The following is a 15,195-nucleotide window of genomic DNA, read 5'->3' as shown; positions in this document are numbered from 1 at the left end:
TGGCATATCAGAACATGGCACAAGGAAAATGCCCCCTCTCCTCTGCTTTCACAATTGCACTGTGGTTGGAAAATTGACCTTTTCCCACTGCAGCCCTCGGAAGTTCCTAAAGACTAGTGGCCATTATTACTTGGGAGATTCTAAATGCTACAGACCAGAAAATAATTTTTCCCAGACTCCGAGGATGCAACATCATAGCTTTGTGCTGCACACAAAAATAATAGCCAACACTCAAAGAGGGAGAAGGTCAACTCTCTTTTATTCTTTTTTTTTACTGCAACACTCAGCCCCTGTGCAAGCTGGAAGGGTTGTGGGAATTGTAACTAATCCCCCCCCCTCAAAGAAAAGAAGAAGTTGCTTTTCCCAGCTCATGCCAAACACAGCAAGATGCTCCCCCTTGCTCCTTTGAGTGTTTTAGGTTAGTGACGATGAATTTCTTATCATTTCCAAACAACGCAGCCACCGGCTTGGATGTACCTACTGCTGGGGGTTGAAGTATTGCAACATCTAGGGCAGTGGTCCCCAATCTTGGGTCTCCAGATGTTCTTGGACTACAGCTCCCAGAAGCCTTCAACACCACCTCTGCTGGCCAGGATTTCTGGGAGCTGAAGTCCAAGAACATCTGGAGGCCCAAGGTTGGAGACCACTGATCTAGGGGACAACAGGTTCCCTACCCCTGATCAAGGTACAGCCTATCAAACTGCCAGCTTGCCAAGCTGGATAGCTCCATGTTGGGAGTTCAATTCCCCCACTGGGCCCCCCTAACAGGGGCTGGATTCAATGACCCACAGGGTCCCCTTCCAGCTTTGCAGTTCTGTTATTATAACCACCTACAGCAGTAGTTCCCAATCTCATGTAACCCAGATGTTCTTGGACTTCAACTCCCAGAAATCCTAGCCAGCACAGCTGGTGGTGAAGGTTTCTGGGAATTGCAGTCCAAGAACATCTGGGTGACCAAGGTGCGGAACCACTGACCTAAAGAGAGGTAGCATGCCAATCAGACACCCAGAATTAAACACAACTGCTGTACGATATGGAAACTCAAGCTGGCACAGCTTTTTAGAGGTCAGAACTTAAGTTTAGCAAGGGGTGGGGAGGGGAACCGTAGCAAACAACACCTACACGCAGTTGGAGACATCTTCCTGGAGGAGGTAAGCATCTCTTTAATTATGCAACTGTAAATCCCTTGCACAGCTGAAGTTTATTTATAAACCTGAGGAAGAAAGGCAAATCTTCCTGGTTGTATTTTACTCCAATTTTATGTAGCAATGGCTTTTATCCCCTGGGTTTCCCAAACTCCTGGTTGCCCTCTCAAGAGCGTTGCGGCGACTTAACTCCTTCAGGAGTGGACCTGGCTGAGATACCATTCAAATTCCCACCTCTGTCTTAAGGATTGATCCTCCCTCCCTCCCCTGCACTCATTTCTAAAGATGGATTTGTGAGCCACACAGAATGAACTGTTCTGTAAGTGCCTTCCTTTCCTTTTAAATAACCACAGGGGCACATTTTGTAAAGCTCAGTTTTAGGGAAGAACAAGCCATTTGCAAAGTCCTCTATGTGGTGGCGCTGCGGGCTAAACTGCAGAAGCCTGTGCTGCAGGGTCAGAAGACCAAGCAGTCGTAAGATCGAATCCACGCGACGGAGGGAGCTCCTGTCGCTTGTCCCAGCTCCCGCCAACCTAGCGGTTCGAAAGCATGCAAATGCAAGTAGATAAATAGGGACCACCTCGGTGGGAAGGTAACAGCGTTCCGTGTCTAAGTCGCACTGGCCATGTGACCATGGAAGATTGTCTTCGGACAAAACGCTGGCTCTATGGCTTGGAAACAGGGATGAGCACCGCCCCCTAGAGTCGGACACGACTGGACAAAAATTGTCAAGGGGAACCTTTACCTTTACCTAGCAGGTGCAGCTGCAGATTCTGAGAGCTGTAACCCTAAACATGAATTTTCCCAAACAGAGCCCAGCCAGCAGAGTCAGTGATAAGGAACAATATGATTGTGAGGACAGGTGGGTTGTTGTTGATGCCATTGTGCTGTCAGACCAGACAATACTTAGTATGAATTTATAAGAGGTGCCCCGTTTGAAAGGTCTCTCTATGTTGACATAGCAGGCAATTTTCTTCTCCCCTGTATGTCACATTTAGCATGCTCTGTTTTGAGACTAGATATTCTGGAATGTACAAACTGGCTTAATTTGTAGGTCTGATTTTCCATGCTGGGATCTCTGAGGAAATCCCATAGTGTGAGTCGAAAGGCTAAAATGTGAGAATATGCAATCTCCTTAATGTGTGATTTGATCCTTAACTTAGCAGTGGAAAGTTATGCATTCAACATGAAAGCACAGCTGGATAGCTCAGTGGTTTAGGCACCCAGCTGTGAAGCCAGAGGTTGGAAGTTCGATTCCCCACTGTACCTCCTTGACAGGGATTGGGCTCAACAATCCATAGGGTCTCTTGGAGCTCTGCAGTTCTAAGATGATGATGATGATTATATAATGTGATGAAAACATTCCGGATCCCAGAGCAAATCGATTTCTAAGTATACAGATGTCTAAGGCAAGAAATGTTACATGCCTTCTCTAGTCTTGCAAACTGCAACATGGATCTTTTTGTGGGGAAATGTAATTCCCCTTCTTCCCCATCCCTATAGAAGAGTAACAGGAGCTGAGCCTTCTCCGAAGCTTGAAAAGGTCACCTTATTAGACCACAACTCTCAAAAGTTGCTGTCAGAGAGGCTGCTGTAGATTCTGAGAATGGTAATCCAGAAAGTAACTTTTTCAATCTCTGTAAAAGTTTCTCTCTTCTCTGTTCTTACCAACCTCCAGTTTTTTTCTCTAAAAATTAGACATCTTAGATTCATTTTAGGGTCATACTTAGCATGCCTTCAGAAATGGTGCTCCCCTAAGATGTAAAAGAGATCTATATATCACAGTCCACACTTTTACTTACTGCTCTATCTTTCATTTAGTGTGCTCTGTTTTACGATTGGTCATTGGAAGGCAAACACCGGCTTAATTTGCAAGTTTGACTGCTGAGGCATTTGTTGCTGAGGAAATCTCAGTTTTGGAAAGAAATGAGTCAACTGTAGAACATTTGCATTCATTTTAACATCTAGTTTGATCTTTATACAATAGATGTACAACACACACACATGCATATACAATTCAAGGAATATGGGGACTTACCATTTTTGTCAGCTCGTCTGAAGATCTAGAATTAAAGAAATACACATATTTAGCATTCTGTAATAGCTCCAGCAGCACAGTCTAAATTTTATGCACGCGCAGTACCTCATTAAGCATTGCCACTGAAACTCTACGTACATGCAGTAGTTCCTTATTTAGCTGCCACTTTGGAAACGTGTATGATTATTCCAAATTAGGAAGAACCTCTGCCTCCAAACCACAGACTGAGCCTGGGGTATCTCCAGAAACCTCCTTCTCCTAAGCTAGTACTCTGGCCTTTCTACTTAGAAGCAGACTAATTATGTAACATGGTGGTATCATCTTCACCACATCCTCTCCAATCATCCCTTGTGTTCTTCTCCAGATACTATGCACAGAACAATAAACTGCACCTATTGCATTGGATACTGAGGGTGATGTTGCCCGCTGTGTATTTTATCGATTCATCTGGTTTATGTCCCTCCTTTCCCCAAGAAAGGGACTCAGGACAGCTTACTGTTACATAAAAGAAGCACAACAGAAACAGAAAATGGATATAAGCATGAAAAGATTTGCAAAAGCTCATTGAAAGACCCAGTAACTTATGCGAATGCGCCACCTGCCTAGCTGAAAGCCACTTTTGCTGTAAAGGAGGGCAGCTGATTGAACAGAAAGGTCCTGGCCGGTGGGTGGAGCAACTGCAAAGAAGGGAACAGCTGAGCCTCCCTCTGGAGGGAGTGGTACAACCTGGAAGCCACCACTGAGAAGGCCTCGCTTGTGTCTTTTGCAAATATGACTGGGAGAGAAGGAAGTTTCCCTGGAGATCTTCTACCTCAACAGGTTCTGGCAGAAGAATAAGATCCTTCAAATAGGTTGCAGCCAAGTCACATAAGTCGTATAACTTATGAGACATAGGAAGTGCTTTGAACCGTGCCTGTGTGGAGACCCCTCTCATTGCAACTTTGATTTAGCAATTATATAGAGAGAGCCAATGAATTCCACATGTACAGCAAAGTCCAGTATGTAGGTAAAGGTTCCCCTTGACATTTAGTCCATTCGGGTCTGACTCTAGGGCGCGGTTCTCATCCCCGTCTCCAAGCCATAGAGCCAGCATTTGTCCATAGACAGTTTCTGTGGTCACGTGGCCAGCGCGACTAGACACGGAATGCCGTGACCTTCCCACTGAGGTGGTCCCTATTTATCTACTCCCATTTTTACGTTTTCAAACAGTTAGGTTGGTGGGAGCTGGGACAAGCAATGAGAGCTCACTCCGTCCCATGGATTCGATCTTACGACAGCTGGTCTTCTGACCTTGCAGCACAGAGGCTCCTGTGGTTTAACCCGCAGCGCCACGACGTCCCATGAATTCCACATGTACACAAAGTCCAGTATACAGTGTGCCTTAATGAACCGTGGGAAGGCAGCCATTGCACCCCACTACAATGACTTCCCTGCCTTTAGCAAAGATGCGATAAAACCATAAAATGCTCCGGCTTCTTCCTGAAGGAACATCAAAGGGAGATCCTGGGAAAGGAATTGCCAAGGAACAGCTTGGGAAGAAAGATCAAAGGAATGCCAATCTAGATTACTCATTCTTATGGCCCGTTGTGTGTTTCCTATACAGCTGTGTACTGTCTTCAGTTCTGTCCACTGTCTTTGCATGCCTTTTGCGGTTGGCTGTCTCTCCCGGCCAGTAGGAATAAACGTTTTCCTAAACTTTCAATATGCCTCACTACAAATCCTGAAGTGAAATGTTCTCCATACCTGGAAACAGACAGATCAGCTCGGGAAAGAGGCTTTATCTCTGTCTCCGTGGAAGTAAGCAGGTGTGCCTCAAGCCACCCCTTGTGTGAGACTTCCACTGCCCCGTTTGTCCCCGGCTGTCCCTTCGCTGAACTTTTTTTGCAGACGCACTGCAGAAACGCCACTGGAACAAGTAGCCAGCAACGATGATGGATGGCCCGGGGAAAATCAAACAGTAAGAAATAAAGCCGGACGGAACCAGAGGGGCTCCAGGGTGAACATAATAATATTCCCCAGGCTGTTGGAAAGCAATAGTCATGGGGGGGGGGACCCCCAGAGACTGTGAGCGAGAGTAGGGTTGTGTTCTTTGAGAACTGATGGTCAAGCCCAGGGGGCAGGAAAAGAAAGGGGAAAAAAGCAAAACAATATTTGATAATCCAACATTAAAAAGAGAGAGCGAGAAAACGAGCAAGGTTGTCAAGCAAGCAGGTTTTCCGTGCGCTTATATAATTAATGTACAGTAGTAAAAGAAGAGACAGTGGTGCACTCTGCGTGGGAAGGAGATAAATTTAGATCAAAGCAAGCCGAAGCAGAACAGGGGAGAAGGGAGATGCATAATAACAGGAGACATTTTGTGGAATTAATATTTGGGGAGAGAAAAGGGGGAGGTGGATGCAGGACAAAGCGTTAAAGAACACCTGTGATTGAGAAGTCTTTTGGGGTGACTAATCTGGCAAAGCATGCACTCCATTTTTTTTGTTTCAAAGTAAACCCATTTGAGTAGATATGTTCCCTAGCCCCTCCCAAAAATGCCTCCTGCTTCTAGCATCTAGTGGCAGGCTGAAATCCAACAGGAAGAGACTTATGACCATAAAGTGTGTGCAAAGGCGCTGGGGCAAATGTTGAAATACAGGGACTTGGTCTGATCGGTCCCCTATGGACACTGCTGGGGTGAGTCCCCAAATTGCACACAGCTGAGTTAATTTGTGACAACAAGGGGCTTTTGCCTCTGCCGGGAGCAGGTCTTTTGCACAGCTAATGGATCCCAGTTTCCCATTCAAGCTTTTACAGCGACACTTTCAAACCAACAGTTCAAGATTCTGAAAACTCACTACCAGTGTTAATAATATACTTTTAATTTTCTGTGATCCCTTTCACTCCATCCTGCCACCACTTTCATCATGCGCAGGAACACATAAAACCGTACGGAAGCCTGCTCTTCTCCCTGACCTTATCATTTCACTTCCTTACTTTCACCTCTTAATACCACTGGTTAATTGGTTCCAATGCCATAGAAAGCTAGACTGAGCTTATGGTCTTAGGGCAGTATATGCATCTACCCGGAGGCCATAGGTCCCATCAGAGCACTCCCAGTTCAATTTCATTGAATGACGACTGTATAGAAGCTGCATCACACCAGAATTTCTTTTAATTCCATGCTAAAGGCACATCTTGTTTTAAAGCAGAACCGTTCTATTGAGAGGCTTCTGGCAGCAGCATTCTCCCTTAAAACAAGGCGGCACAGTCTATATTCACAAGGTGAAAACGCTGTGACTTAACATAGGGAATTACACACTAGACTCAGCCCACTGAATGAATGAGGATCTGGGGAGTCAACTCCTCCAGGAGTCCCATGGACTCAACAGGTTTACTGTAGTTCAACGTACTATACAAAGCAACAGGATCTTGGCCATTGTTTTCAAACAAAGTTGCAGCAAATTCCGTGGCAGCCTGCTTCAAGCAATACGTTGGTCATTTTAGTGGATCATCAGAAGCTGTGTGTGTTTGTGTGTTTGTGTGTGTGTGTGTGTGTGTGTGTGTGTGAGAGAGAGAGAGAGAGAGAGATCACTTGGGAGCAAAACACTGGGAGTGAGGGGGAGAGTGAACGAACACAATGCTTCCCCCATCCATTGCTCTCCAGTATAAATTCCCCCAGCTTCTTCCCTGCACACACTGGAATGCACTATTTTCTCCATGCACACATTATGGTTTGTGCACCCATTAAAAATGCTACTGTGGTACACCCTAAAAGCATCATGTATTTATTTAAGAGGCTCTCAGGTCTTACTGTCCTTAGGCAACATTTGCTCATAAGAGGGGGAACACCAGAATATAACAACCCAGAGGGATTTCTGTGGTTTGACGCTTGCATTAAGAAGCTCTTGGAATTTTCTCCTGTGTAGGAAAAAAGAGAGAGACCCAAATCCTTCTGTAAAGCAGCAAAGGAATCCTTTCCAGCCTGGATTCATTCATTCAAATGATGGAAGATGTCTGATTAAACAAATACAAAATAAAGCGGATGCAGTGGTTTTTAACATTTAAAAAAAAAAAAGAAAAGAAAAAGCTTTCATTCAGCCAGAGAACAACGTTCTCTGCTTTCTGGGTCACTATTCAAAATATTCAAAGATAGCAATCATTCAAACAGGGTGGGAAAGGGGGGGCTGCAGAAAAGGAAGAAGCTGGAAAATGCTTGACTCAAAAGAGCATTATCTGAGCAATTCCATCAGAGACCCAGACAGGACCGTGGATTTTGATTTCCAGTCCCTCAGCGAAGAAAGAGACGCCAAAGTCCGACAGGATCTATGGACAGTTTATTTCAACCCAACCTGCCATCGAAAGAGGATGACAGAAAAAGGCTTTGCAATTGGAGTTGAATTGTGTTACTTTGAGATGTCCACATTGGGAGAAGCACAGAGAGTTCGCTAATTTCTAAATGGGTGCAGTGGGAGGGGGTACACACAAGTCCAGGTCACATGTGAGGTTTGTATTTGAGTCAAAGCTTAAAAGGTTGACTTTTCCCCCCTTTTTGACTACATGTCAATTCCCACGTGAGGAATTGTCACCAGGTGTTCCCTTGGCATTTATAGCAGGCGCTCTCCATGGTGCTGAAGTCCAGCCACAAACTAGGTTCAGCGCTAAGCACAGGGTTCCCTTGGCAGCTCTCGGGGAAGGCACGCTTGTGTGGTTCATTCATGGAATGAGAAGCCCAAAAGAAAGACTGAATGGAGGCAAACGACACAAAGGGCACCAACGTCAGAAAGCAGAAGGGATGAACTAATGCTCTCCAGCTCAGTTATGACCCATAGCCAGAGTCTGAGGCTATCTCTGGATTTCATTTGCCACAAGGCAGGTTAAAAGTTCAGGCAACAAAATGGCAGATGCAGGGGAGGGGGTCAGGTCTCTGGCGGTCTCATGTGCTCCCAGAGGCATCTGGGGGGGCCCACCACAAGACACAGGAAAGCTGGACTATACGGGCCCTTGGCTTAATCCAACAGGGCTCTTTTTAGGTCCTTATGTTCATCAGCAAAGTGGGCTCTATAGATGCTAGGAGGATGGAGGCCCTAAAGGTGATTCCACCTTAGATTTGCTCACCATTGCACCCAGATTTTAAAACATATTGTCCGTGCATGCAGGGCGACCATCTAAGGATGTGTCTGGAACAAAGCAAAACATAAAGGAGGAGGGTGATCATCATCATCATCATAATTTCAGAACTGCAGAGCTAGAAGGGACTCTATGGATCATCAAGTCCAGCCCCTCTCAAGGGAGCACTGTGGGAATCAAACCCCCAACCTCTGGCTCTGTGGCCAAAGACCCAGAGCTATCTAGCAGTTCTTGGCCAGATGGGCAAGGAAAATCCAAACAAGCAGATGCAAGCAATCCTACCTATGTGAGAAGCACATCCTTTGGGTCAAAGCTCATTGGTTTGAATGACAATCCTGAGTTTCCTCTGCCACTTGCGGGCACAAGAGTTGCAGTCTTAGAAAAGAGGAACTTTCCTGTGCTCTAGCTTGTTCCCACAACATTTTTCCAGCTGCCTAGCCACAACTTATAAGTGGAGGTGCACAGGTTTGCTTTATGGGACTACAACTCCCAGAATTCCCAGGATACCCTGGGGAATTCTGGGACCTATAGTCCAAAAAATCCAAACTGGGACAGGTCTTCTAAGAAACAATATCTTTTATTCTGAAACCTTTCCAACATCGGATTCTTGGCAGTCTTCTGCAAACTAAGGCTGCCCCAATGTGTCAGAGGACGACAACATCATCACCTTAGAACGTCTGAGCTGGAAGGGACTCTTATAGATCATAGACTCCTTCTCAAGGAGGCACAGTAGGGAATCGAACTCCCAACCTCATCTCCTAATTCCTGCACAAACAGATATGAAGTGAAGCACAGTCCAGCCAGCACATCTGGACAGCCCAGTTTTGGACTGGGTTGCTTCCTCTAAAGATCAACAGGAAGGCACCCTCTGTAGCCAGGAGGAAGAGGAGCAATTGTTGGTAATTCCCCCCATTGGGCCGGCTGCCCCATACCTCACTCCAAAGCCCCTGAACCATGTTAATTCTCCTTCCTGAGAAGTTTCATTGGTTTGATACATTAGGGAAAGTCTGCACTATTTTGGTAGCAGTGCAATAAGAAGACAAGAGCAGGAAAGAGCAGAAACCCCAGACAAATTAGTAGGGAATCTGATGAAAAAATCATAATTAACTTCTGCAAGAACAAGAAGATGAATGAGCCAAAGGGGCAAAATTAAGCTTGAATGAAAAAAATCAATTGGACATTATGCAACAATGTCTTTATTAATGAGAGCTGAAAGGAGGCACTGAAGACGAGCCAAAGCAGAAATCCAATTTCCGCTTCCTCCTTCTTTTGGAGGCCAATCGATGTGAAGAAAGCAAAAGCAGAGACAAACAAACCTAAAATCAAACCCGCGACCTCTGTTTTAACACCCGTAAGGACTGCAGGCTGGCAAGTCTCTAAGAGAAATTAGGTCATCATCTAAGCAATTAGGGCACCGAAACATGGATAAAAAAGGGAATGTCTGTTGCTACTAGAACTTGGAAATGTGGTCGCAATGACCAGATAGGCAGGGTATAAATAAAATAAAATAAAATAAAATAAAATAAAATAAAATAAAATAAAATAAATAAATAAATAAATAAATAAATAAATAAATAAATAAATAAATAAATAAATAAAATGTTACTTTTTGGGACTGCTTCCCCCAAAATCTCACTGCAAAATGGCTATATCTGAGTTCTCACTGTTATTGCCCTTTGACTCCTTCAAAGGAGCCCGGATGCTTGGTCCAGAGATGCAGAAATCTGTTGGTTTCATTCCCTTCCTCACCCAATTTTTTAAAAACCCTGGTTTTCTGTTCCAAATAAGAAGACATTTGAGAATGTTGATAAATCCTTCGAAAACCACCTGTCCCTCATTTCTGCGGCCCAAATTCAATACGTGCAGCCGTTTCTAGCAGGAGGAGAATCAGCCCACACCTGCTTATCATACAGATGCTGAAGGCAAAAGGATTTGATTGGGTGCAGGGGGAGAAAAGGCTATGCTCCTAGTTTAGCATGGACCATGGTTTGAATATGAGGGGATACCAATGCAGACTCAAAGTGCCCTGTCTGGAGAGGGGCACACATCTCTTTCTCTTTTCCCTCACTCTCTTATTAGTTAACTTTCCAATTTCTCCACCCTGCATGGACAACATTGGGAATTTGCTTGCCGTGAAGGCAAAAATAAACAAGCAAAACTCACTGGTTCTTGCCCGGAATGGATACATCTTTCAACAAGTGATGGCTAGGGTGTTTTTTTTTTTCTGACAGGTATATCCAACTGGCCAAACAAGAAGTGACAATCATGAGGTGAAATCTGCTAATTGCATTTGAAAGAAACTGTTGTTTCCGAGCAATAGCTACTCCTTTAAGAGAAGAACACTGCACAGAGGAGGGGGGGAGAAATAACCTCTCCTTTTTCAAACCCACCATTACAGACTGTCTGGGCTTCCCTTGGAGCTGCCCCTTAAATAATTAAAAATATGTATATGTAATTGCGTTTGCACAATTATTGTCCTGTCTAGTTTGGTCCAATATCTAGCAAGTGTGGGCTTTGGAGTGCTTTCTGCATTAGACTAACAAGATTCCCAGGAGGCATTCCAGAATAAACAGCCCTCCTAGAATGTATTCAGTTTTCTTGCAAAGAAATCCTGTAGGTTTTGTGGTCATTTTTCCCCCATGAAAGAAATGTCAAGCTTTGTTGTTGTTTAGTCATTTAGTTGTGTCCGACTCTTCGTGACCCCAATGGACCAGAGCACGCCAGGCCCTCCTTTCTTCCACTGCCTCCCGGAGTTGGGTCAAAGTCATGTTGGTCGCTTGAAGGCATTACTACACAGCAGGGATGTTGGTAAGTCTTTGGGTCCAGTTCCTAAGTCCCTATTAAAAACAAGCTTCTCTCCCCCCCCCAGAAAAAAAGGAGGGGTGGGTAGGTTCCTAGTTGTGAGTCTAGTTGGAGTCATTGGGAGGGGGAAGAAAACCAAGTCAAGGCACTGATGGAACTTAAGTCCAACTGATGGAACTTAAGTCCAACTCTCATTCCTATCCCTGCCACGCAGCTTGCCCTCAACCCTTAAGCTCACCCGTTGCCTCCAGGCATAGAGGAGCGTGTGAGCCCATCTCCATCCTTGAAGCCAGATTCAACCTGCCAGTCCAGGTGGATCCTGGGTACAAAAGGGGAAGGGGGGAACCTCCTCGTCCCTGGCCTCAGACAGCGACACATCAGATGCAGCGAGCGGCTAAGAGAATGACTCGCCTTCTTAGAAGGCTCGTTAGAAGAAGAGACAGGCCACTTGGGAGCCTTCAATTATTATATTCATTTCTTGTTCTCCCGGTGGTGCACATGGTTTCTCTGTCACTGGAAATTTATGGCACCCTCTAATAGGTCTTTAGGTATGAGAAATGCTCAGGGAATGGCCTACCATTGCTCTTTCCCCACAAATGAGTTTCCACAGCCAAGAGGAAATTTGAACCCACCTCCCTGAGTCCTCATCTGACACTCTGACCACTGCACCATAGCAGTTCTCCCTAATGCACAAACATGTAGGGACAACCTGCTCTTATCATAGCTGCCTTTGCTTAAATTTACATTCTAAAACTGAGAACAGAAAGTGTCCAGCAACACACACACACAAACACACACACACACACACACACACACAGAGAGAGAGAGAGAGAGAGAGAGAGAGAGAGAGAGAGAGAGAGACACTCCCTCGGCATTATTTGGTTTAGATACTCAAAAGAACTTTGAAGGATTTGCATCTGATTCCTTTTAGACAGGTTTGATTTAAAAGCGGCTGTGCTTGTTAAAGGCAGGTGCAGATTAAGGACCTAAAATAACATCTGGATAAATATAGAACGAATGCGGAACACTCAAACTTTTGCAACAACTGACACATGGATTCTTATTTTCATCAACCCAATGTGTTGAAAAGGAAGGTAGGATGAGATGAGCAAAGTAACATCCGTTTGTGATCAGTTTGATACATAACAGATGATGCTCGCCACTTCCAAAGGCTGTCAGGAAAACAGGGTTCTCTTCATGCAGAGAAATCCATTTTTTTCTCATTTCTATTCTTTTATTCTGCCAACTACTTTTTACAACCGCAATGACAGACAGCAAATTTTGTTCCAAAATCCCACCTTCTTTTTTCAGTTCAGCCACCAAAGAAGTTCGCCTATATTTTTGCTGCAATTTTGCTATCAACCCACAACTCCTGGACCAGTTGTGTCTAGATTTAAAAAGCAAAACCCAACAGCAGAGTCTCACTTTCTTGTTGAGTTTCAGATGCATCTACTGACTCTGAGAAGGATGAATTTCAAACAGCAATCCTATTTACAGAGCCATTCCACCAATAAAACACTGCATTTTTATACAAATTTCACAACAAAGATTGAGATTCTTGGATGGATCACATCACATACCCTTTTAAATGAAATGGACAGGGGGGAACCTGTGTATCTGGTGGAAACATTAAAGTGCCCCATTGATACAACGACCAACTACGTTTAGACTTCTCTGTTTTTCACAGAAAACTCTCCTGAAGAATAATTGCCTCTTTAAAAACTAGTATGGCTGGTAATAAAAATAGCAACATAAATAGGGAGAAACGGGCTTGTTATTTCCACCAGATCAGGTAAACCAAACTCTCAACAGTTCTAAGGCTTCCTCTCCCTGCTGTGTGAATTATCATGCGAACCGGAGTCAAAACGGTTCAGAACTGGGTGGCTTTCGAGGCTGTATTCGAGTGGCGGCGAGGCTCCTAGGCTGCTGCAAAGATGTTAGAGAGAGGGCAGAGGCGGAAAAACCTAAAGCCGAAGTACAGTGCAAAGTAGGAAGGAGGATGATGGCAAGCGTTGGGGAAGGAGAGAGGCTGAGCCTCTTTAGGTTCTGAAAATCTTGGCAGTGTTTTTTTTGGAGAGCCTGCAAATGGCAAAACTTGCTCGCCTCTACCGGCTCTCCGCCTGGACTGGAAAGGAGGAACTTTCGCTGCGTTGGATTCAGGATTTCCTCTCCGGGAAGAGCCGCGTCAGGCGCACAGAAAGGATCCACCGGATCGCTCAAGTAGGTTCCCAGCGCTGTCCATTTTGATCCTGGAGAAGATTTTGCAGTTCAAGGCTTCCCTGAGCCGCCCGCCGGCCAAGTCTTTCTTTCGAGATTGCCAACTCCCCCCCACACCCGAAAAGCGCTTCTGCTTTGAAACAAAAGTGCCTGGGAGGCAATCCTTTCGTGGCGAAGCGCTGCCTTTCTGAAAGGTTAAAGCGGCGGGGTTTTGAGGTCGACTCCGGCCACCCCTAGCTGGAGAGTAGGTGGGTTTTGAAAGCACCGGAGTCCTGGCCGGGGGGGAAAAAGCTGATAACCGCTCCCCTCACGCGTCTCCATTCAACGGGGCAGGAGCGACACTCTGCACTAGCTCAGGGGACTCAGGTCGGTCCCACAAGAAAGGCTTGGATCTGGGCGCAAATCTTCTGAAGTAGGGTCTTAAATTCACCCGATGCCAGCCCTGCCTTGATGGGGTGCAAAAATTCAGCCGGTGCACCCCTTCTGTTCCCGGGAAAAGCCGCCTTGAGCAGGAGCGCGACACAGCCCTCCCGCGCTTCTCGTGCCCCCACCTAGCGATAGACTGCTCCCGCGCCCGGAGGCTCGACTGCCGTCTCGTGCCGGAGCTGCCTTGGCCGGGAAAGATGGAGGCCGTAGCCCCGGGATTCCCCAGCCCGCCCCACCCTACGCGCTCGCCAACCACGCTTTTGCCACCAAGAGGTGTGGGGTGTGTTTTTAAAAAATGAATATAAAAATAAAATTTATTCTTTTAAAAAAAGACATTTAAAAATAAAAAATAGAAATAAACGATCCAGATTGCTGCTGCCAGGGAGGGGCTCGACCCTCATCTCCCCCCCTTCGCCAAGCCTCTGAATCTGGAAGGCTTCCCCGCCCGCCGCGCTCGCATGGAGGGAGGGATGGGTGGAAGGAACGAAGGAAGGAAGGAAGGATGGATGGATGGATGGATGGATGGATGGATGGAAGGAACGAAGGATGTATGGATGGAAGGACGGCAGGCAGGCAGGCAGGCAAGGGGCACTCACATCGAGGATCACGGAGGCGCCCTTCCTCTGCTCGGACACGAAGAAGCCGTCCTGGCCGGGCGGGGAAGCGCCTCCGCCGCCGGCCGCCGCCTCCTCGCCCTCCTCCTCCGCCTGCTGGAGGAGCTCCCGGTCGGGCAAGCTGCTCTTCTCGCTCATCTTGGTGACGACCCAGCGGAGCAGCCCGTCCAGCCCGGCGGCCGGCGGCGGCTGTCTGCGGAGCAGCTTCTGGACGCTCTCCCGGCAGTAGCGCGCAGCCTGCTCACACATCTTTTACGGGCGCCTTCATGCTGGAGCCCCGGGTATTCCCTCCCACCCCGGGCGACATCACCCCCACCGCCGGCGGCTCGCCAGCCAAACCCCACCCTTGGCTTGCGCCCGCGCGGAAGGCAGGCAAGCAGGCGGGCGGGCAGCTAAGGAGAAGGCGGAGGGCAGACCCGGAGACACCCCCTCCTTCCCTCCTTCCCTCCCTCCCCCCAAACACCAGGGGTGGCAAGGAAGGGATACTGGAAAGGTGTGGGAGGAGGTTGCCTCCCAGCTCAGCTCAAACGTGGGGCTTTGATGAGCCAGATCGTGGCTGTCCTTATTAGGGCTGCAGAGTTACAGAAGCCACAAGGGCTGGAAGTTTTCGACCCAATCCACCCAGGACGAAAGGGGAAGAGACAAAAGCTGTTGGCACGAATGACCCAGGTCCTTTTTTCCTCCACCAGCGTCCGGAGGTTGTTCATTAGGGCGGCTGAAGAACAATAAAAGGGGTATGGAATCACAGCATCATGAAGTCGGAAGGGGCCGATAAGGTCGGGAGTCCGACCCCTCTGCTCAGGGCAGGAACAAAAATCAAAGCAGATCTGACAGAGGGTCGCCTAGT

General features: G+C 46.8%; 1 protein-coding gene across 6 annotated transcripts in view; it reads right to left on the bottom strand.

Moving 5' to 3' along the window:
- Positions 1 to 15,195, bottom strand: part of NECAB2 (N-terminal EF-hand calcium binding protein 2) — a 161,585-nt gene that overhangs the window by 116,586 nt on the left and 29,804 nt on the right. For 2 of the 6 annotated variants that reach the window (XM_072980539.2, XM_078380460.1), the window contains exons 1-2: positions 14,331 to 14,427; positions 3,184 to 3,208 (exon numbers count right to left, since the gene is read on the bottom strand). In XM_072980539.2, the coding sequence (XP_072836640.2) occupies positions 3,184 to 3,186 (3 nt within the window). In that variant the 5' untranslated portion in view covers positions 3,187 to 3,208; positions 14,331 to 14,427. Of the gene's footprint in view, positions 1 to 3,183; positions 3,209 to 14,330; positions 14,673 to 15,195 lie in introns of those variants that run through there. The other 4 variants (XM_072980537.2, XM_072980538.2, XM_072980535.2 and 1 more) reach the window with 3 other exon arrangements.

Source organism: Pogona vitticeps, chromosome 10 (assembly GCF_051106095.1).
Source record: "Pogona vitticeps strain Pit_001003342236 chromosome 10, PviZW2.1, whole genome shotgun sequence".
Taxonomy (NCBI): Eukaryota; Metazoa; Chordata; class Lepidosauria; order Squamata; family Agamidae; genus Pogona; species Pogona vitticeps.
Note: the sequence above shows the minus strand (reverse complement) of the source record. Positions and strands in the feature narration are given on the sequence as shown.